At 59.3% G+C, this 21,185-nt stretch overlaps 1 protein-coding gene across 3 annotated transcripts; it reads left to right on the forward strand.

Annotated features, from left to right (window-relative positions):
- The first annotated feature begins 508 nt into the window (after positions 1-508).
- On the forward strand, positions 509-19,565 carry SLC35E4 (solute carrier family 35 member E4). 3 transcript variants are annotated; one of them, XM_062182103.1, is made up of 3 exons: positions 509-1,645; positions 10,661-10,785; positions 18,709-19,565. In XM_062182103.1, the coding sequence occupies exons 1-3, from the start codon at positions 1,027-1,029 to the stop codon at positions 18,865-18,867; spliced, it is 903 nt and encodes a 300-aa protein (XP_062038087.1). In that variant the 5' UTR covers positions 509-1,026; the 3' UTR covers positions 18,868-19,565. The 3 variants fall into 3 exon arrangements, with proteins under 3 accessions (XP_062038087.1, XP_062038088.1, XP_062038086.1); XM_062182104.1 differs by lacking the exon at positions 10,661-10,785 and having other exon boundaries at positions 18,709-18,871; XM_062182102.1 differs by lacking the exons at positions 10,661-10,785; positions 18,709-19,565 and adding an exon at positions 6,964-8,268.
- The last annotated feature ends 1,620 nt before the right edge of the window (positions 19,566-21,185 follow it).

The raw sequence follows: 21,185 nt of genomic DNA on the forward strand, positions 1-21,185 counted from the left end.
CCCAGCCCAGGGCGAAGGGAAGATTGCTGGGGCTAGGAAGGGGCGACGGTGGGGGCTTCGGGGTGCAGGGGTCCGGTTCTGCTGGATTCTGAGGTCCCAGCAGATAATGGTGGCCAGAGCCCAGGGGGATCTGAAAGAGGTCCTGGGCTGGGGGCTTGGGGACCCGTCTCCGATGCCTTGCTCCTTGAAGATAGTCATCTTCAGCACTATACGTTGTCCTTGGTCCTGGCCGCTGGGTGGGGAGGGGCCTGGTCCCCACGGACGGCGGCGGGGGGTCTCCTGATGGACAGACGCGCGGGCCGAGGGCGGAGGAGGAGCCTGCGGGAAATGCCAGGCGGCCGGGGCGGGGCCGGCCGGGGGCGGGGCCTGGGGCTCCGCCCAGTTTTCCGGGTGGGGCGCGGGAGGCGGGGGCCGCGGGGCCGCGCCCGCGCGGGGCCGGGCCGGGGTAGAGCCGGGCGGGAGCTGCAGCCGAAGCCACAGCCGCAGCCGCAGCAGCCGGGACCCGACGCCGGAGCGCAGGCTGTGCTGGAGCCGCGCCGAGCTCGCCGCCTGGTACCGGCCGGAGCGCAGGCCGGCCCATTAGCCGCACCGGCCGAACGCTGCGCGGAGCCGGGACCGGCCGGATCAGGAGGCCTCCGCACGGCCTGAGCACGCAGCAGGTCCGGAGGTCCGGATTCGCCCCTCTCCGGCCGCCTGGGAACAGAAGAGCAGACAGGAGAGCGGCTTCCATCCAAGCGCCCGGCGTGGGCCTGGGCGCACAGGGCAGTGGAGACTTCGCCCGCGAGGAGGTGCCCGGCCCTGACTAGGCCAGGCTTGGCCACCGGCGAGCCCGGCATCCCGGCAGCCACGACCGCGAACCGGCTTCTCAGGTCTCCGCTGGCCCCGGCCTGGCGCAGGGAGCTGTGCCCTCGCCTGTCCGAGTCGGGCCCGGGGGCCAGGGCAGCGGGATCTGGCCTGGCCCAAAGCTCTGGTGTCCCGGAGCTGGTCGCAGGGGAGCCGCCTCCTGCCCCAGCCCCGCTGGCGCGGATGTGCCGCTGTCCGCTGGAGCATCATGAAGGCAGGATGACCTCCGCCGGGGCTGCGGCCGCCACTGGCGCTTCTCGGGCGGCTGGACCTCCTGAGGGGTCGGCCGGAAGCCCCCAGGCCCTCGGGCGGCCTGGCGGGGCCCGGGTGGCCGTGGCGGCCCTGGTGTGGCTGCTGGCAGGAGCCACCATGTCCAGCCTCAACAAGTGGATCTTCACCGTGCACGGCTTCGGGAGGCCCCTGCTGCTGTCGGCTCTGCACATGCTGGCCGCGGCGCTGGTGTGCCACTGGCGGGCCCGGCGCCCCGTGCCCGGGAGCACCCGCCGCCGCGTATTGCTGCTCAGCCTCACCTTCGGCACCTCGATGGCCTGTGGCAACGTGGGCCTGAGCGCGGTGCCCCTGGACCTGGCGCAGCTGGCCACCACCACCACCCCGCTGTTCACCATGGCCCTGTCGGCGGCGCTGCTTGGCCGCCGCCACCACCCGCTGCAGTTTGCCGCCATGGGCCCGCTCTGCCTGGGGGCCGCGTGCAGCTTGGCCGGGGAGTTCCAGGCACCTCCCGCCGGCTGCGGCTTCCTGCTGGCTGCCACCTGCCTTCGAGGGCTCAAGTCCGTGCAGCAGAGTGAGTACCAGGGTTGAGGGTCGTTGGCTACAGGAGGTGGGAGGCCGGGGCGTGGTGGGAGGGATGTGGCTGTTACCCCGTTTTACACGCGAGGCCACTTAGGCTCAGCGTCGGCCGACAGCTTGGGAGTTCCAGGTCCCCAGAATTTCGGCCCTGGGCACCCACGCTACAGTGATCTGGTCCCATTATTGTCCAGTCTTTGTCTCGTTGGTTCCCTGGACGGCCCCAGGTCGTCCCCATTTGATGGAGACAGGGAGAGGCTTGCCCTGGGCCACGTGTCCAGTGACGAATGTCGGCACTCACTGTACGAATGATGTGGTGTCTGGTTGTGGACCTACAGTGGGACTGGAAAGTGTGGCTTGGGGTGGGGGAAGAGGGCAAGGCCTGGAGCTGGCTTTGGAAGGCACAGGGTTTGACTCAGAGCGGGAGGGGCTGGTGTTTACTCTGGCGAGACGGACGCAGCTGGGTTGTCATGGCAACAGGCACCTTCATCCCATCCCAGAGATGAAGGGACTGAGGCTCAGTGATTGGCCCAAGGTCACACGGTTCCTAAAAAGCCTGGAAGGCTGGTCTGTGTGACCTCTGACTGCCCTGCGGGGCTGGGGGGGGGGGGGGGGTTAGAGCGAGGCCCCAGGCCCAGCCCCTGTGGGATCCCTCCCTCTGCCTGAGGGTGGGTGGAGGCTGGCTTCCCCCCTGTTACTGCTGAGGGGCGTGAGTCACGGCCCCCACCCTCTGGCTGTCTCAACCCCAGGGAGACCTGGGGGAGGCCGGGGTGCCCACTCTGCGGGGTCAGGTGAGGCCTGGGCTCCGGCCATGCTTTGTCACGTTCACTGTGTGACCTTGGGCAGATCCTGGCCCTATCTGGACCCGGGGAGGGAGGTCCAAGGAGGCCTCTTGGTCTCCCCCCTCCCAGCTCTGAGATCCTAGGAGAAGGAAGGCCAGGGCGGTGAGAGGGGCCTGAGGTCGGCCCTGCCCTGGCCTCTGTGCGTTGGGACCCAGAAGCCTTGTCCCTGGCCTCCTGGGTTCTATTTATGCCCTCAGGCTATATGAGATCTGGGGAGTGAGCTCCACGGAGGGCGAGGGCAGGGCGTGAGTCAGCCCCAGGAAACTTGAGCTTATGGCTTGTGGCACCCTCATGGGCGGGGCCACAAGGCGGGGCAGGTCCCAGCTCCCGAAGCCTGCAAGAGAGTACAGTGCCTTCTTCACTTCTGCCAGCCCCCTCCCAAGATGGAACTCCCTGGCCCCCTGGGCAGGTTGGGTGCTGGCTCTGGGCTCCCACAGCACCCTCAGCTCCCTGCCGTCGTAGCTCTGAGTGCCCTGTATTTGAGCCACTTGGTTCCTGGTCTGTTTCCCACGAGACAGGCTTTGGGGCACTTCTCTGGCCCGAGCACCTTATGTGGTGCAGTGGTGGGCTGCCCAGCTCAGGAGGGAGCCTGGGAGCCTGGAGGCCCCAACTAGCAGAGATCAGGGGAGGAACAGGCTGGAGCCAGAGGTTGAGATGGGATTTGAGCAAGAGATTCTACTGTCAAAGTTCCGGAAGAGGCCCTGGGGCCAGATTCAGACTAGAGTGTAAATGGCTGCCACCGGCTCCTTTGCTAAGAGCAGACTCTGTGGGTGTTGCGGACAAGAGTTCAGGCAGAGGAGAGCCAGGGGGTGCTCCACAGGGAGAGGGGTGATGCCACCTTCCTGCCCCCAGGGTGCCAGCCCGCAGAGCCAGTTCTCAGCTGTACCCGCCGAGTCAGAGCAGCCGGCCTCCAGCCCTGTCCACACACTCAGGGGTGCAGGGAATCATGACAGCAAACACTTGGCGAGGCCTCACGAGGTGGCCACAGCATGCCCAGCTCTCCCTGCGGGCAGAGCAAGAGAGGGAATTCGGGGGACCGGAGGTCAGCGATGGTACCAGGCAGCGGGAGCAGAGTGGGCGGGATTGTGCCAGCCACCGTGGTCTACGCACTCAGGCCATCTCCCGCTGCTTTCCCAGCTACCTTAGCAGTGGGAGTGGAGCAGCTGGGACTCGAACTGGTGCTCCGATATGGGATGCCAGCTGCGGGCCCCGTGTTCAGCACCACACAAGGACAGGGTGACTTGGCCTAAGGTCTCCCAGCCGGTGAAGGACAAAGCCAGGACAGCCCCGAGCGAGGGTTTAGTGAGCGGCCGGCTGTTGTCCGCGTGTGGCTGAGGCTTGGGCTGGTGAAGAGGCTGCGCAGACGTGGTTGAAGTCGAGGGCTTGGGGGTGCTGGCAGGGGAGGAGCCAGGCCAAGCTGGCATCTGGGGGCCCTAGCGGGAGGGGACTCACCTCTGACAGGGGCTCGCTGTCCTGTCCCTGGGCTGCAGGGGACGGAGGTGGGGGTGGGGCAGAGCAGGTGCAAGGGGATGGATAGGGCGGACGTTTGAGCCTTGCTGCCCGCTGTCTCGCTGAGGGCGAAACGTGCCCAAAGAGCCGCTTACCTGGAGACCCAGACACCGTCCTGTGGAGGCACCTTGCACGCCCAGGCCACAGGCAGCTCACGGGGGGCCCCGACTGGGAGCTGGGGAGCAGGCGGTGTTGCACAGATCTGCTCAGTTCTAGAAAGGCTTGGGCGGGAGGCATTGTTGCCTAGAGAACAACGCCAAAACATTGGAAAGACAGCGAGCGAGAAAGACAATTTCCTCTTCTCCAACACAGCCTATGGGCAAGCATCCCCGGGGCTCTCGGGAAAGTCTGTGTCAGTAGAAGCATGGTGGTTTAGCGCGGGCGGGGGGGACCTCTCGCGATTACTCATCTCTCTCCACTGACGCTGACACTGGCTGCCCTCCTGCCAACACGGTCATCTCCCCCGGAGGTCTGGCTGACACGCTGCCTCCTCCGGGAGTTGGCTGGACAGAGCACCGGCACGCACAGGTGCACACAGCACCTGGGTAAAGGTGGCAGGAGCCCCGCTTTCCTCTTGGCCCTGGGTTCGTCTCCACAGGCCCCGGTATTGCTGGCAAACAGCGATTGATTCCCAAGATAAACAGTGGGCGACCGCCCGGCCCGGAGCCAATACTAATTGTGTCTGGCTCTTCCCCAGTGATCACAGAGGAGAATTTGTTTGTTTGTTGGTTTGAAAAGCAGAAATCGAGAGAGAAAAGCAGAGACAGACAGAGATCTTCCATCTGCTGGTTCACACCCCAAGTGCCCACAATAGCTAGGGCTGGGCCAGGCCAAAGCCAGGAGCCCGGAGCTCAGCAGGGCCCCCCACGTGAATGGGAGGGACCTAGGAAGGGAGCCACCACCTGCCGTGTCCAGGCTGTGCACAGGCAGGAAGCTGCATCAGAAGCAGAGGAGGTTGGTTGCTTTCAGACAGTTAAGATTAATTAATTACTTGATTGTATTAGTTTGAAAGGCAGAGAGGTAGAAGGAGCTGGGCACCTGCTGGATCACTCCCTAAATGTCCGCAACGGCCAGAAGCCAGGAGCTGGGAACTCTGGGCCTCCCCTGTGGGTGGCAGGGTCCCAGCTGCGTGAGCCATCGCCGCTGCCTCCCAGGATGCACATTGGCAGGAAGCTGGAAACGGGAACGGGGCTGGGACGTGCGCTCCATTAAGGGATGCAAGTGTCCCAATGGGGTCCTAACCGTGTGCCAAATGCCTGCCCACCTCTCTCTCTCTCTCTCTCTCTCTCTCTCTCTCTCTCTCTTTAATGTAAAGGCCACATAGTTATTAAGTGATGGAGTTGGGGCCCTTTGCTGGTCTGGCCCTACTGTGCAGGCTGGAGCTGTGTTGTGGTAGGGGTGGGGTCCTGGGGGGGGGGAATAAAGGGGCATTGGGGTAGTTGGTGCAGGATCTTCCAAGCTGGGTTAAGAACCCAAGGAGACCTCAAGAGTTTTTGGGGGAGGTGGCAATTTCCACGTTATTTGGGCAGCGTAAGCAGATCGGCTTGAAGTGAGTAACAGTGGGCTGCTTTATTTGTGTCAAGGTTGGTGGGGGGAAGAGAGAGAAAGATTGATTTTTTTAAAGATTTATTTATTTATTTGAAAGTCAGAGTTACACAGAGAGAGGAGATGCAGAGAGAGAGAGAGAGAGAGAGAGAGAGAGAGGTTCTTTCATCTGCTGGTTCACTCCCCAATTGTCTGCAACAGCCGCAGCTGGGCTGATCCGAAGCCAGGAGCCAGGAGCTTCTTCCAGGTCTCCCACGTGGGTGCAGGGGCCCAAACATTGGGGCCATCTTCTACTGCTTTCCCAGGCCATAGCAAAGAGCTGGATTGGAAGTGGAGTAGCCAGGACTCGAACTGGCACCCTTATGGGATGCTGGCACTGCAGGCTACGCCTTTACCCGCTACGCCACAGCGCCGGTCCTAAGAAATCTTGCATCCTCTGGCTCACTCTCCAAATGCCCACAGCAACCAGGACTGGGTTCAGAACTCCATCCCGGTCTCCCCACGTGGGTGGCAGGAACCTAACTCCGTGAGCCCTCACCTGCTGCCTCTCAGCTACAGGTGAGCAGGCAGCTGGGTGAGAAGCGGAGCCAGGACTTGAACCCAGGCGCTTTGTCTTGGGATGTGGGCGTGGAAACTGACGGCTTCCCTGCCGTAAGCTGTCACCTTTTCAAGGGCTTCCTGTAAGCCACGTTAAAAAATTATTTATTTATTCGAAGGGCAGAGTTACAGAGAGGCAGAGGCAGAGAGAGGTCTTCCACCTTGCAACTACCTGTTTTTAGGGTTTCCTGTTTCCCAGCCTTCCAGGTGAGGAAACCCAGGCTTAGGGAGGTGATGCGCTGGTAGTCGGGGGTGGACGAAGCGCAGGTCTGGGCAGCCTGAGCCTGGTGTGTGACCCGCTCGAGGACCACGCTGGGCTGGCGGAGTCGGGGGCTGTGAGCGCCCCGGAGCTGACGGCCTCTGTGCTGGTGCGCCCCGGGGCTGACGGCCTCTGTGCTGGTGCAGGTGCCCCGGGGCTGGCGACCTCTGTCCTGGTGCGCCCCGGGGCTGGCGGCCTCTGTGCTGGTGCAGGCGCCCCGGGGCTGACGGCCTCTGTCCTGGTGCAGGCGCCCCGGAGCTGACGGCCTCTGTGCTGGTGCGCCCCGGGGCTGGCGGCCTCTGTGCTGGTGCGCCCTGAGGCTGACGGCCTCTGTGCTGGTGCACCCCGGGGCTGACGGCCTCTGTGCTGGTGCGCCCTGAGGCTGACGGCCTCTGTCCTGGTGCGCCCCGGGGCTGACGGCCTCTGTGCTGGTGCGCCCCGGGGCTGACGGCCTCTGTGCTGGTGCGCCCTGAGGCTGACGGCCTCTGTCCTGGTGCAGGTGCCCCGGGGCTGGCGACCTCTGTCCTGGTGCGCCCCGGGGCTGACGGCCTTGTCCTGTTGCAGGTGCCCTGCTGCAGGAGGAGAGGCTCGATGCGGTGACCCTGCTCTACGCCACCTCCCTGCCCAGCTTCTGCCTGCTGGCCGGCGCCGCCCTGGTGCTGGAGGCGGGGGTGGCCCCGCCGCCCGCTGCCTCCGACTCCCGCCTCTGGGCCTGCATCCTGCTCAGCTGCTTCCTGTCTGTGGTCTACAACCTGGCCAGCTTCTCGCTGCTGGCCCTCACCTCCGCCCTCACCGTCCACGTCCTGGGCAACCTCACCGTCGTGGGCAACCTCGTCCTGTCCCGGCTCCTGTTTGGCAGCCGTCTCAGCGCTCTCAGCTACGTGGGCATCGCGCTCACCCTTTCTGGAATGTTCCTTTACCACAACTGCGAGCTCGTGGCCTCCTGGGCATCCCGCTGGAGACTGTGGCGGAGAGACAAGCCCGGCAAGGGTCTTTGAGACCTGGGGCGGACCCACCCTGAACTCAACCTTGGCCAGCGGCCGAGGGAAAGGCAGGGGGCCGGCAGCCCCCGCCACCAGGGCCGTGGAAGGGGGCGGCACCTGCCTTGGAGGCCGCAATGGAGGGCTCCCAGAGAGACGTGCGTCCCGTCCAGCCTGCCTCACTCCTTTCACAGACGCCCCCACCACTGGATGGTGGGCCCCAGCCTGGCCCCATCGCTGTGCTTGTCAGATTGATTCTGGTGATGGATGTCAACCACTACGCTGAAAACTGGGCACACTTTGTAAACCTCCATGTGTTATATGACGATGATGATGGCGACAACTCTGGGAGATTTCACAGTCCTTCCCCGAGTCGGGGAGGCAGCAAGGGGGCCCAGGAAGGACTTCCTGGCGGCTGCCCACCCCCGCCGGGAATTGGGGTAATTGGTGCCAACCCCAGGCAGCTGCTGCCGTGGTGCCTGCCAGTTTTGAGTCTTCCGTCCTCAAATACACTATTTTTGCTTGGACACCTGTGTGAATCCCTGGGGGGAGAGGGAGCAGCCATGAGAATGTAGGACGTACCAAATGTCACCGTCGCTGGAACCAGGCCATTCTCCCTGGGCCACCGCAGGCCGTGCTGGCCCCTAGCCCAGCCCCGCGCCAGCCAGGCCACAGACCCTGGAAACATACTCTGGAAGAGGGACAGAGTCAGAACTTCCTACCCCAGACCACAAGGCCTCAGGCTCTGGCCCCTGTGGGCCTCCCCCGGGCTCCTGTCTCACTTTTCTTCCCCTTGGCTCCACCCCCAGCCTCATCAACTTCCTTCAGATCCCCATGGGTGCCTCCCTTGTCATGGTCCAAACCCAAACCCATGATTCCTCCAGAGAGAAGGGCGGGGCGGGGCAGGGGTGGAATGCCCAGGGCTGGGGGTGCAGAGGAGGAGGGATGGGGGTTCAGGGGAGAGGGAGGGCTGGCCCCGGGGCCTTGCAGGGAGCAGGGCTGCCTTCCAGCGGACAACCTCTGGCGGGTGCCCCCACACCTGGAGCTAGCCCAGAGCCTCCCTGGCCGGCTGGCCCCACTCGGCTTACTTACCTGGCCTCTTGGCCTCCCCCGGCCCAGCTACCTCACCTAGGGGTCACCTGGTAAAAGTCCCGGATGGGATGGGCTTTTGGTGCAGCAGGTCAGACGCTGCCTGGGATGCCTGCAGCCCATAGCAGAGGGCCTGAGGCTCAGGCCCGGCTCTACCTTCCATTCCAGCTTCCTGCCAATGTGCACCCTGGGAGGCAGCAGGCGATGGCTTAAGTACTTGGGTCCCTGCCACCAACCTGGGAGACTTGGGTGGAGTTCCTGGCATTTGGGGAGTGAACCAGTGAATGGAAGATCGATTTCTCTGTCTTTAAAATAAATAAAAAATGAAATTTAAAAAATGATAAGGAGACTGGGACCTGATCCAGTGCCTCATGTGTGCCTTGGGTAGCTGCCCTCCCTTCTCTGGGCCTCAGTTTCTGCATCTGCGAAATGGGACTGATGCTCCCTTTGGGAAGATTTCAGATCAGGAGCCTGGTGAGCAGGGCCAGGAATGAGGAAAGTGGTGACGGCGGTGACCCTGCTGTCCCTCTCTGTCCACCCACCTTCCCTGAGGTTCCAGATTCATCGGGGAAACATCCCCTTTGTGTGTGAGGCTGGGGAGCAGGACCAGGCTGAGGTAGGGGTGCAGGGAGCTGGGATTCGGAAAGGAACCATTCCCTGGGAATCCACCAGGGACCACAGTGCTAGGCAGGGCACGGTGGAGAGGGACCGGCGGGGAGGGCCTACAAGGTCACACACAGCTCATCCCAGCCTTGCAGGAGGGGAAGTGAGCCCGGGGCTGAGTCACCCGCCACCCCCCTTCCCTGTGACTCAGAGATGCCACAGCCACAGCCCAGCCCAGCCCAGCCCGTGCAGCTCCGCCACTGCTGGACTGCCGTGTTGTTCGGGCCCAGCAGGCTGGAGGGACAGGTGGCCTGGCACAGGGCCCTTTCCCCATTCCAGGGAGCCCTGCCACGGCAGGAGCCCCACTGCTCCACCTTCACCTGGGCTCCTGACCCTCGTGGGACGCTTGGCTAATGAGGGAGCCTCCCGTCAGATCTAAGCCTGCTCTTGGTTGTGGTGGGGGACAGGGCAGGGGGGTATTGGAGATGCACTTGACCTAGGGCTGGCTTCTCACCAGATTCAGGGCCCTCCGACATGGAGGCGATTCCCCAAGTTCACAGCCAGAGCCCTCCTCGGCACTCCTCCCAGCAGTGGGAGAGCCGGGCTTGGAGTCCTGGTCCCTCCTACTCCCTGTGTGACCTCAGGCTGGTTCTTCTTGCTCAGGATCACAGCAGTAATTAGAGAGGTCTCAGCGTGTCCTGGGCCGGGGAGTGTCCCACTGAGACGTCAGCGCCCCTGCTGGCTCTGCCTCTCACTAGCTGTGCAGCCTCGGACAAGTGGCTTCACCTCTCTGAGCCTGGGCCTTTGATCCGGCCCTCCTGGGAAGCCTTCTCAGAGTGACAGATGCCAGCTTCCTGGGGATGCTCTCCCCTCTCCCACGCACGCCAGGCTGAGAAGCTGCAGCTAAAGGTCACCCAAGTCCCTGTGCGTCTCTATCTGAAAGGTAGTTAGAGAGGGGGGGGGACATAGAATCTTCCACCCGCTGGTTCACTTCCCAAATGGCCGCGATGGCTGGGGCTGGGCCAGGAGCCTGGAACTGTATCCCGGTCTCCCACGAGGGTGCAGGGACCCAAGCACTTGAGCCATCCTCTGCTGTTTTCCTAGGTGCATTAGCAGGGAGCTGGATCAGAAGGGGAGCAGACGGGCTTGAACAGGTGCTCCGATAGGAGCTTGCAAGCAACACAGCTTAACCCTGTGCGCCACAGCGCCACCCCGGCGCCTCTGATGAAGTGGGGGCAGCTGTTGGACCTAACCCCGGGTGGCCACGGCTGCGGGAATGGGCTAAAGCGTGGGAAGAGCTCAGCCACATGGGGGTCTCAAAGACTCCTTTGTGACCTGCAGCGCCCCTCAGCCTTCCGCTGCCCGCAGGGGCGCCCCGGGCACGCTCCTGCTGGAGCTGGGGCGGGGGGAGCTGAGCTGAGCTGAGCTGGCATCCTGCCATCGTGGACGGCAGAACAGAGCCGGTGCCAGCGCCAGCCGCTGGGGTGTCCTCTGCCCTCCACTGGTGGCCCTCGGATTACCCCAGGGGGCCACGGGGAAATGAGGATTCCTCTTGTCCCCCCTCCCCTGACTTTTACCCCCCAAATCAGCCCAGGCACGCCAGAACCTCCACCCCGGCTGGGTGCCTGCTCAGCCACAAACACTTCCTGAGAAGACACAAAATAACCCCTCCGAGGGCCCCTCCACGTCTAGAGTCCCGGAAAGCTTGGAACAGGTAAGAGCCGCGGTCCTTTTGCTGTTTAAATTTTGACTACCGCGGCGGCCATTGGAGGGTGAACCAACGGCAAAAGGAAGACCTTTCTCTCTGTCTCTCTCTCACTGTCCACTCTGCCTGTCAAAAAAAATTAAAAAAAATAAAAAATAAAAAAAAATTTTGACTGTGGATTTCATTTATCTGAGACACAGAGAGAGACAGACAGACGGAAGTCTCCCATGCACTGGTTCACTCCCCAAATGCCTGCCACAGCCAAGCCCAGGCTGGAACTCCCTCTGGGTCTCCCGTGTGGGTGGAAGGGACCCGAGTACTTGGGCCATCACCTGTTGCCTGCATTAGCAGGGAGCCGGAATCAGGAGCTGGAGCCAGGGGTGGAACCCAGACTCTGACACGGGATTTGGAGTCCAACCCGAGTGGTAGTTGCTGTGCCAAAAGCCCGCCCCTGATTTCTTTATTTTTCCGGACTTTTTTTTTTTTTTTCCATTCTTAGATATTTTTTTTTTTCTTTAAAGACTAAATCGTTTATTATTTACACATAGAAGACGGGAACCAAGTGGGCAGGGGCCAGGGCAGCAGACGGCTCGGCTCATCGGTGACGCTGAGCTCGTCGACCCCCCAGTCCTCGTAGCTCCCGTCGGGCAGGTAGCGGTGGGTGATGATGGGGATCTTCCGGGCCTTGAGTTCCTTCATGGCAATGAGCAAAGGACCTGCCTCTCCCTCCAGCTCCACCGTCACAGGGGCACACAGCGCGGTCTGGAGGGCGCGGGCGCTCATACTTGGTCATGTACGGGGTGTGATTGGCTTCTGGTTGGCTGTGGTCGCTCCCCAGAGGGCAGGGTCTCAACATTCCCCTGGCCCTGCCCCTCACATTCTCCAGTCGTCGGAGGCATCCCCGTCAAAATTGTCCTCGTTGTCTGGCACGGCGCCCTCGGCTCAACCACCGGCTCCGAAACCCAGGCCCACAAGAACACAGCCAACTCCGCGCCTCCGCCTCACACCGTGCCTCCGCGTGTTCCGTGCCCGCACCGTGACCCATTCTTAGATGATTTTTCAAAAATAAAATGTGTTCAGGGCCGGTGCTGTGGCGCAGCGGGTTAACGCTCTGGCCTGAAGCACCAGCATCCTATATGGCCGCCGGTTCTAGTCCTGGCTGCTCCTCTTCTGATCCAGCTCTCTGCTATGGCCTGGGAAAGCAGTAGAAGATGGCTCAAGTGCTTGGGCCCTGCACCCGCATGGGAGACCCGGAAGAAGCTCCTGGCTCCTGGCTTCGGATCGGCGAAGCTCCGGCCCTTGCGGCCAATTGGGGAGTGAACCAGTGGATGGAAGAGCTCTCTCTCTCTCTCTCTCTACCTCTCCCCTCTCTGTGTAACTCTTTCAAATAAGTAAACAAATGAATCTTTAAAAAATAAAATAAAATAAATAAAAAGTGTTCACAGTTTACTCTCAAACTCTTCTGTGATTATCCCTCTTTTTCTTTCTTTTTTTTTTTTTTTTTTAAAGATGTACTTTATCTATTTGAAAGGCAGCATTACAGAGGCAGAGTGGGAGAGAGGCCTTCCATCCATTAGTTCCCCTCCTAAATGGCTGGGGCTGAACCAGGCAGAAGCCAGGAGCCAAGAACTCCGTCCGGGTCTGCCACGTGGGTGCAGGGGCCCGAGCACTTGGGTCATCTTCAGCTGCCTCCCCAGGCGCATTAGCAGGGAGCTGGATCCGAAGCGGAGCAGCCGGGACTCCAGTTGGCGCTCACGTGGGATGCGATTTCACCTCCTGTGCCCCACGCCGGCCCCTCGGTACTCCTCTTCTGCTTGGTTTCTGTTCTGCTGATTTTCACTTCCTTTAAATAGTTCTGAAATTGGTCGAGTGGTTAAGACTCTGGTGAGGACACTTGTCTCCCGGATCCAGAGTCTCTGGTTCCGGATTCCAGCTTCCTGTCAGAGCAGCTCCTGGAAGCCGTAAGGATGGCTTGAGTAGTTGGGTCCCTGCCGCCCACACAGGAGAGGACTGGGGAGACCTCCTCCTGGGTCTCCCACATGGGTGCCGGGACCCACGTACCTGAGTCTTCACCTGCTGCTGTCTCCCAGGTCCGCGCTAGCGGGGCCCGAGCTCAAACCCAGGCCCTGTGGTATGGGAAGTGGCACCCCAAAGCGGTGTCTTAGCTGCCGCACCAAACATCACCTCTTCTCTGATCCAGTCCCAGAGGTCCCGCTGTGTCATCTCTCTGTCCTGTCGGTCACGTGGCCCCATTCCACGTGGCCTGGCACACTGACCATGCCCGGGCTACCTAGGGTGGGATCGATGGGGCCACGTGGGAGGCTGGCTGCACATCAGTGGCTGTTTCTTGGGTGAGTGACTGACAGCCTGGGGCCCTGTGGAGTTAGGGAGAGTTACTGCCCTGCGTGGGTTCCTGTCTGCCACACCTGGGTGTTCTCCCTGGCAACACAGCATGCTCTTGGCCAGTGTTGGCTCAGCGAAGGCTGGAGCCTACCCTTCCTGGTGCCCCCTGCACACAGTCTCTGAAGCCCTGAGATGCTCAGCTATTTCCCGGCCCACCCCGCTGCCCTGGAAACCCAGCCCGCATTCCTGATGCTTCCGAGGCCAACGTGATCGGGCCCACAGCTCCCTCCCCTGGCTTGTAGCTCCTCTGTCTTCAGCGGCCGAGCTGTCAAGACAGACTCACTGGACATAGGGAGCAGCCCGGGGTCAGCCCAGACTCTTTATTTTGAGATGCTTACCAGGAACTTCACGCCCTCATCAAGTCTAATAGCCAATCATTTTTCAGCACATCTCGGCCTTCCATGGCTTGACCAATCCAAGGCCATGAGCTCCATGGACCAAGCGGATATCTGCACAAGGAGCTGACCCCACTCCAGCTGTCATCTGTGAGATCCACGGCCTTAGGCCCTCAGGGGCTAAGACTCCTTGCTCTGGGTCTGTAGGGGACAGGGAACCTAGTTTTCTGCCCAGGGCCATTTGGCTATTGACAGCATCCTTCAGGGGCCACACAAAACCCTCACCTGCTATACGTGCACTGAATGTTTGAGTCCCTCCTGCGGCTGCCATGGCCAAACCAGACTCAGTGGTCCCATGGACCTTGTCAGGCCCGCGGGCTGGGCGTTCCCTGTCCCTCCCCTACACCCTATCCCAGGTATTGCAAAGTGAACTCCCACTTTCTTCCTGGTGCCAGTGGTGGGCTTGCTGTGCGTCAGGGCGGTGAGCTCGGGTTTGGGGTTCCTCCAGCCAGGTCCAGGGGGGGTTCTGTCACACCCTGCCCACTCCCCAAGCCTGATGGAACCCTCCAGGATCCAGGCCTCCTCTCACCCTGCTCTGGCTGTCACAACCCTCAGGGACCCCTCCTCCCTCTCTAAGCTCAGCCAGCATTCCCGCTGAGCACAGCAGATTCGGCCAGTGCGGCAATGCCCACGTCCCATCTTGGATACTGGTTCATGGCCCGGTTCCTCGGCTTCCAATCCAGCTTCCTGCTGAGGTACCTGGGAGGCAGCACGCGCTGGCTCAAGCCGTTGGGTTCCTGCTGGGAGGACTTAGGTGGCTAACAGACAATGAGAGAAGGGGCGGGGTCGCTTTAAGGGTGGGCAAAGTGCCCCCCTCCCAGAGGCTGCCTGCAGCAACACTTAGTGTTTTTTTTTTTTTTTTAATCATGAGAACAGGCTAGACAGGATTACTAATCCCAGCCCTCGATGGGTTTTATGCCTGCCTCTGATTGGTTGTTATCCCAACTTCCTGATTGGTTGTTATTGTAGCCCTCTGATTGGTTGTTAGCTGTTGTTCTGCTCTCTCCTGATTGGTTAAATCTAGGTAGCCACTGTTGCATGGAGAAAGAGCTAGCGCCCCCACAGGCTTTCCCCGTAACTCCTCCCTCTGGAGCTCCGCCTCCTGCTACTGTGATAAATACTTGCTTTGCAGGGTCCCTGTGGAAGTTCTTTGCGATGAGGACTCAGCCACTTTCATCCTCCCAGGGCACTGCCCACCACGTGGGAGACTTGGGCGGAGTTTCTGCCTCCTCCCGGCTTCATCCAGGCCCAGCCCCGCTGTTGTGGGCATCTGGGGAGTGAACCAGCAGATGGAGGTCTCTCTCTCTCTCTCTCTCTCTCTCTCTCTCTCTCTCTCTCTCTCTCCTCTCTGTGTGACTCTGCCTTTCAGATAACAAGCAAATCTTTAAATTTAGTCAACCTGACTTGAGAGAGAAATTGCCATAGAAGAATGCATTCAAAAGGCAGAGAGAAGGAGAGACAGAGAATCTCCTATCTGCTGGTTCACACTCCGGATGCCTGCAACAGGGCTGGGCCAGGCCAAAAGCAGGAGCCTAGAATCCAATGTGCGTCTCCCACCCTAGTGACTGAGACATGAGTGCTTGAACCATCACCTGCTGCCTCCCAGGGTGCACAGCGGCAGGAAGCTGGAATTGGAAGCAGAGCCGGGACTCGAACCCAGGCACCCCAGTAAGGGATGCAGGCACCCCAAGAGTAGACTTCTGACTCAGCAGGAGCTGCGGGCGGCATCTCTCTGTGCACTTGCTTTGCTTGGTGTCGGGAACCCTTGTCCGTGCCGCTTTAAGCTGGAGCCCAGGGTCCACCGGGCCGAAGCTGGGTGGCTGTGGATGAGCCAGGGCAGGACACTGGGCCCCTTCACCCGCCATTTGCAAGCCACAGACCTAGTTCAATCCCTGTCTTGCCCACGGGGAAAAGGAAGCCCCATGGACAAACCAAGGTGACTTCGTTCAAAGAGGAGGAAGCAGGGTGTCAGAGGACCAGGACCAGGCCGTAGCAATGTGCGGATCTTCTAAATTGGATTCTGGATTTTGCAGTCGGGCAGCGCTTTGTCCCATAAACGTGTTCTGACTGGCTGAGCAGGACAGGAACGAGGGGAGGAAGAGCGGACTGGCTACCTCGCCGTTAGGCCCCGTGTAAGGCTGGCACAGGGAGACAGGATCATGGGAAAAGGACTCCTTGGTTAACAGGGTACTTCCAGTTACCTTTTTTGTAAAGATGAGGGCAGAGTGAACTTGTTATCATGCCAAGGCAAACTGGCCTGCCGGCAAAATGTGACTGACATCTCGCTAATCCTCATTTCTTGCAGGTCAGATAAACAGCGTGGTTTCAGCTTTAGTGTGAGTGACTCCATTTTGATTTGAGCCTGGTCGGTGTGGAAGTTTAGTTTTTAAAGATTTATTTATTTCTTTGAAAGGCACAGTTACAGAGATGTAGAGAGAGGTAGAGAAACAGAGGTCTTCCATCTGATGGTTCACTCCCCAAATGGCCAGAGTGGCCAGAGCTGGGCTAGTCCAAAGCCAGGAGCCAGGAGCTTCTTCCAGGTCTCCCATGTGCGTGCAGGGCCCAAGGACTTGGGCCATCTTCTAGTGCTTTCCCAGGCCATAGCAGAGAGCTGGGTGGGAGGTAGAGCAGCTGGGACTTGAGTTAGCACCCATATGGGATGCCGGCACTGCAGGCGGTGGCTTTACTGGCTACCGTTAGCCAGTTTTTCTATTTTCCTGTCTCCCTGTCCCCACCTGACATGGAAAGTGACTTCTAAATGATCAGTCTGGTTTTTAAAATCTTTAAATTTATTTTCATTCTATTTGAAAGGCAGAGAGACAAATGGAGAGAGACCTCCAACTGCTGATTCAGTCCCCAAGTACTTGCAAAGGCCGGGGCTGGGCCAGGCCTAAGACAGGAGCCAGGAATGCCACGTGGTCTCCCGTGTGGGTGGCAGAAACCCAAGTACCTCACCACATTAGCAGGACGCTGGATCGGAAGCAGAGCCGGGACGCTACCTGGGCTCCCAGTGCGGGACGCAGGTGTCCTGAGGCATCTTAGCCTCTGCGCCCAGGGCTGCGCCGCAAGCTGCTTTTTGTTCTTTGCTTTTCTTTCTTCACCCCTTTTCTGTGTGTGCAGCAATGTCTTCTGCTCTTTGGAATACTTCTATTTAAAAAAAAAAGATTTATTTATTTAATTCAGAGCAGAGTCACAGAGAGAGGAAGAGACAGACAGAAAGGTCTTCCATCTGCGGGTTCACTCTCCAAATGGCTGCAATAGCTGGAGATGCGCTGATCCAAAGCCAGGTGCCAGGTGCTTCCTCCTGGTCTCACATGTGGGTGCAGAGCCCAAGCACTTGGGCCATCCTCCACTGCTTTTCCAGGCCACAGCAGAGGGCTGGACTGGAAGAGGAGCAGCAGGGACACGAACTGGTGCCCGTATGGGATGCTGGTGCTGCAGGTGGAGGCTTAGCCTACTGCGCCACAGCCCCAGGCCCTGGAATACTTCTGTTTGATGGGACGGGGTGTTTAGATTCTAGAATCTAAACTTGAGTCGATGAAGGTGTTTCAGTTGTTTTGCGCTTGTCCTGCGACAGTTCCGTGGCTGTCACAGGTGTTTGTGATTTCACTTTATGGAGCAGGTAGAATCCCTCCCAGGGAAATTCCAGGGTCGCCAGACGTTCAAAGTCCAGGGGCGGAAGAGCGGGGATGAGAATCCACACCTCCAGACTCCCTCCTAGGCCCCTTCCCAGGCGGTACGGATCCTGCGTGCAGGGGTGCGGGGTGGTGGTGGTCTCGGAGGGCACAAGGATTTTCCATCCCAGAGCAGATAAGCAGGGCTGTGTGCTGTGCTTCAAGGTCAAGAGCATCCGGCCCCAGGCTTTGAAAGGAGACCACAGACCCCACACAAGCCTGTGGGAGACATCCTCAGCCCTGTGGCGGAGTGGGTGAAGCCACTGCCTGCAGTGCCTGCATCCCACGTGGGCGCCAGTTTGAGTCCCGGCTGCTCCACTTCCAATCCAGCTCTCTGCTATGGCCTGGGAAAGCAGTAGAAGATGGCCCAAGTCCTTGGGTCCCTGTACCCACGTGGGAGCCCTGCAAGAAGCTCCTGGCTCTTGGCTTTGGATCAGCGCAGCTCTGGCCATTGCAGCCAATTGGGGAGTGAACAAGTGGATGGAAGATCTCTCTTTCTCTATCTCTGCCTCTCCTCTCTCTGTGTAACTCTGACTTTCAAATGCATAAATAAATCCTTAAAAAAAAAAAAGGAAAAGAAAGCATACTTAATAAAAAATATTTCTTTGAAAAAAAAAAAAGAAAGAAAAACCACTTGGAAGGAAGGCGATCCACTCCAACACCAAAATGCCAACTTGCTCCTGAGGACAGGGACACGGTGCACGACCCATATTAGCTTTCCCTTCTCTGAAAAGGAGTGTGTACTTCTTTCAAGAAATCTTATTTATTCATTTATCTAATTTATTTGAAAGGGGGTGGAGAGAGAGACAGAAAGAGAGAGGGGGGGAAGGAGAGAGAAAGATGCCATCCATCTGCTAATGTACTCTCCAAATGCCCACAGCAGCTGGGCCCAGTCCAGGGCAGCCAGGAGCCTGGAACCACCTCTAGGCCTTCCACGTGGGTGGCAGGGACCCCCGTACCTGACTCATCGTCTGCGGCCTCCCAGGCTGTGCACCCACAGGCAGCTGCAATCAGGAGTGGGGTCCGACCTTGAACCCACAGACGCTGATACAGGGTGCGGGCGTCCCACACAGCATCTGAACCACTGCACCAAACACCTGTCCCAGGCACGTGTACTTTTAAAAGCAGATTTCTTGGGGTTCCATTTCTAAGTAAGCTGCCCCCCGGCTGCCCCTCCAGGGGCATTCCCTTCAGGTATTCCCCGGGGTGCATTCTAAGACCCCAGTGGATGCCCGGAGCAGCAGACAGCACCAAACCCTGTATGAACTATGGTTTTTCCTATATGAACACACAGTCCTATGATACAGCTTAATTTGCAAATCAGATTCACTAAGTGAGTAACCCAGTAACTAAGATAAAATAGAACAATTGTAACAGACTAGAACACGAGGGATTTAAATCAAAATTGTTCAAAACTTATAAATAGCTCATTTCTGGAATTTTCCATTTCATCTTTTCAGACCACGGTTGGCTGTGGGAAATTGAGATTGTGGGAAGAGGAGGAGCCGCTGTCGGAGCCCTGGAGGGAATGCGTGAACAGCCGGGGACTCTGGGATAGCAACGCTGGCGGGTGTGCTGGGGAAGCGAGCCAGCAGCGGGCGGAAGCATTCGTGACGTGACGGGCAGGTGGGTTCCCTGTTGCTTGCTCTGTGTCTCCTGGCCTGCATTCAAAAGTCAGCGTGAATCCGGGAGCCATTCACTGGCACGGGAAGAAAGAGCTCCAGGAGCTGCCCTGTCTTTCTGTGCGAGGGATACAAAGGGGGCCCCAGTGAGTACAGAGGGAAGGAAACCTTGTGTTTGTTTTTTCCCTCCACCTGGCCCCGCCCTCAGGTAAGCCCCAGCAGCAGTGGCCGCCAGGAAGGCGCCTGGGGCGCAGTCCGTTTCCCTGACCAAAGGAACTGAGGTTTGAAGAGCAGAGGGACCCTCGCTGTCCTCTCCAGCCGTCACTTGGCCCAAAGCAGACCCAGGCTCAGCAGGCCTGTGGCAGAGCAGGGAGAAGAAAGGAACGGGAACGGGAAGAGGGGCTAATGGAGCTTGGAGACAGGAGAGGAGGGACCTCGAGAAATGGATCCTGTGAATTGCATACGAACTCCTAGCCTCACAGGCGTGCACCTGCCCCGTGTACACAGATGCTCCTGTTGGGGTTCCGTCCCGGTACACACACGGTACACATACAAGGTGAAAACCCATTCAGCACAGATGGGATGGGCAGCTGGCTCACTTCCCAGATGCCCACGATGGCAGAGGCTGGGCTGGGCCAAAACTGCGAGCGGGAACTCAACCCAGGTCCTCCACGTGGGTGCCAGGGGCCCGAGTGCTTGAGCCACCACTGCTGCCTCCCAGGGGCAGTGCATCAGCAGGAAGCTGGGGCCTGGTGTCAGACGTGGGCCTGGCCCAGACCCGGCTGTTGCAGTAATTTGGAGAGTGAACCAGCAGATGAAGATCTCTCTTTGTCTCTCCCCCCCCCCCCCCGTGTCACTCTGCCTTTCAAATAAGAAAGTTGATAGTTCTTTTAAATGATGTTTTAAAATAGATAAACCACTAGCTGCACTAACAAGAAATCAAGACAAGAGACAAAGTAAGAGGCATGGAAAGGTGCTATCACCACAGACCCTACAGATGACAAAGGTAACAAGGGAACCATGCAGACAAGCCTGCAGAAACAGATGAGCTTGGAAGCAGAATCTTTTCCAGAGCTTCTATTAAAAAAAAAAAAAAATGCTGGCTGGCGCCGCGGCTCACTAGGCTAATCCTCCGCCTGTGGCACTGGCACACGGGGTTCTAGTCCCGGTTGCCCCTCTTCCAGGCCAGCTCTCTGCTGTGACCCGGGAGTGCAGTGGAGGATGGCCCAAGTGCTTGGGCCCTGCACCCCATGGGAGACCAGAAGCACCTGGCTCCTGGCTTCGGATTAGCACGGTGCGCCGGCCGTAGTGGCCGTCTGGGGGGTGAAGCAACAGAAAAGGAAGACCTTTCTGTCTCTCTCTCTCTCACTGTCTAACTCTGCCTGTAAAAAAAAAAAAAAAAAAAAGCAACTTCGTTCGCGCTTGTTAAGAAACCAGAAGCAACTGAAGTCCATTCTTTCAGTGCTGAGCGTGAAACAAACTGTGCTGCATCCGTCCGGTGAGGCAGTCCGCTCACAGCCGGAAAGCAATGGCCTGAGTGTCAAGGCCACCTCCAGGTCCCGCTGGTGTGATGCTGTGACCTCCCAGAAAAGGCGGCTGGAGAGGCAGAGAGCAGATGCCCTGTCGGATAGTTTGACCAGGAAGGGAAAATAGGAGGGGACCTGGGGGACGAGGTCCTGGGTCCCGACGGCGGTGCACACACGGATCCATACGACCCACAGAACTGTCCATCCCACAGAGTTAACTTGATGCCATTAAAATTAGAATTTTTGGCCTCCACTGGGCCCTATGTCCAGTGGAGCAATTGTGCTGTTTACCCGAAAACCTCTGGAGTAGAATCGCTGTTCTTGAGCCAGGGCCTCGGGCGTGGAGGGGCTTTGGACCATCCTGGACGCCAGGGCACACATCCCTGCCCGGGGGATCCCTGGGAGCTGGCTCTGACAGGGACTCTAAACAAGGCATTTGGGGGTGTGGAGGGGGGCTGGGGCTCAAGGTCACACAGTGGGGACTCTGAGAAGGCTCCTGAGTCGAGGCTTCCTCTGAGGGAAGGCCCAAAAGGACTGAAACCATTTTTTTTCCCACCTAGGTGACTCGTTTTTTTGGGGAGGAGCACTTTGTAAACAATGAGGCCCCCCATCCCACACAGACCACAGGTAGGAAATGCCCTTAGGAGGGCTCTGCTGACCTGGGACCAGCCAAGCAGTGGGGGGAAAAAATAAAAAAGTAGAGCACCCATGCTGGGATCCGCCATTGATGCTAAGTGAGCACGCGCCACGTGCTGGGCGCCGTGCCATGGAAACTGCCAGGTCTCCCGA

The sequence above is a fragment of the Lepus europaeus genome, chromosome 23 (genome assembly GCF_033115175.1).
Source record: "Lepus europaeus isolate LE1 chromosome 23, mLepTim1.pri, whole genome shotgun sequence".
NCBI classification, from domain to species: Eukaryota; Metazoa; Chordata; class Mammalia; order Lagomorpha; family Leporidae; genus Lepus; species Lepus europaeus.

Bases quoted from the DNA above. Each gene is read 5' to 3' on its own strand.
- SLC35E4 (XM_062182102.1), top strand. From the start codon at position 1,027: ATGTGCCGCTGTCCGCTGGAGCATCATGAAGGCAGGATGACCTCCGCC. The intron at 1,646-6,963 runs GTGAGTACCAGG...GTCCTGTTGCAG, and splicing joins GCTCAAGTCCGTGCAGCAGA to GTGCCCTGCTGCAGGAGGAG.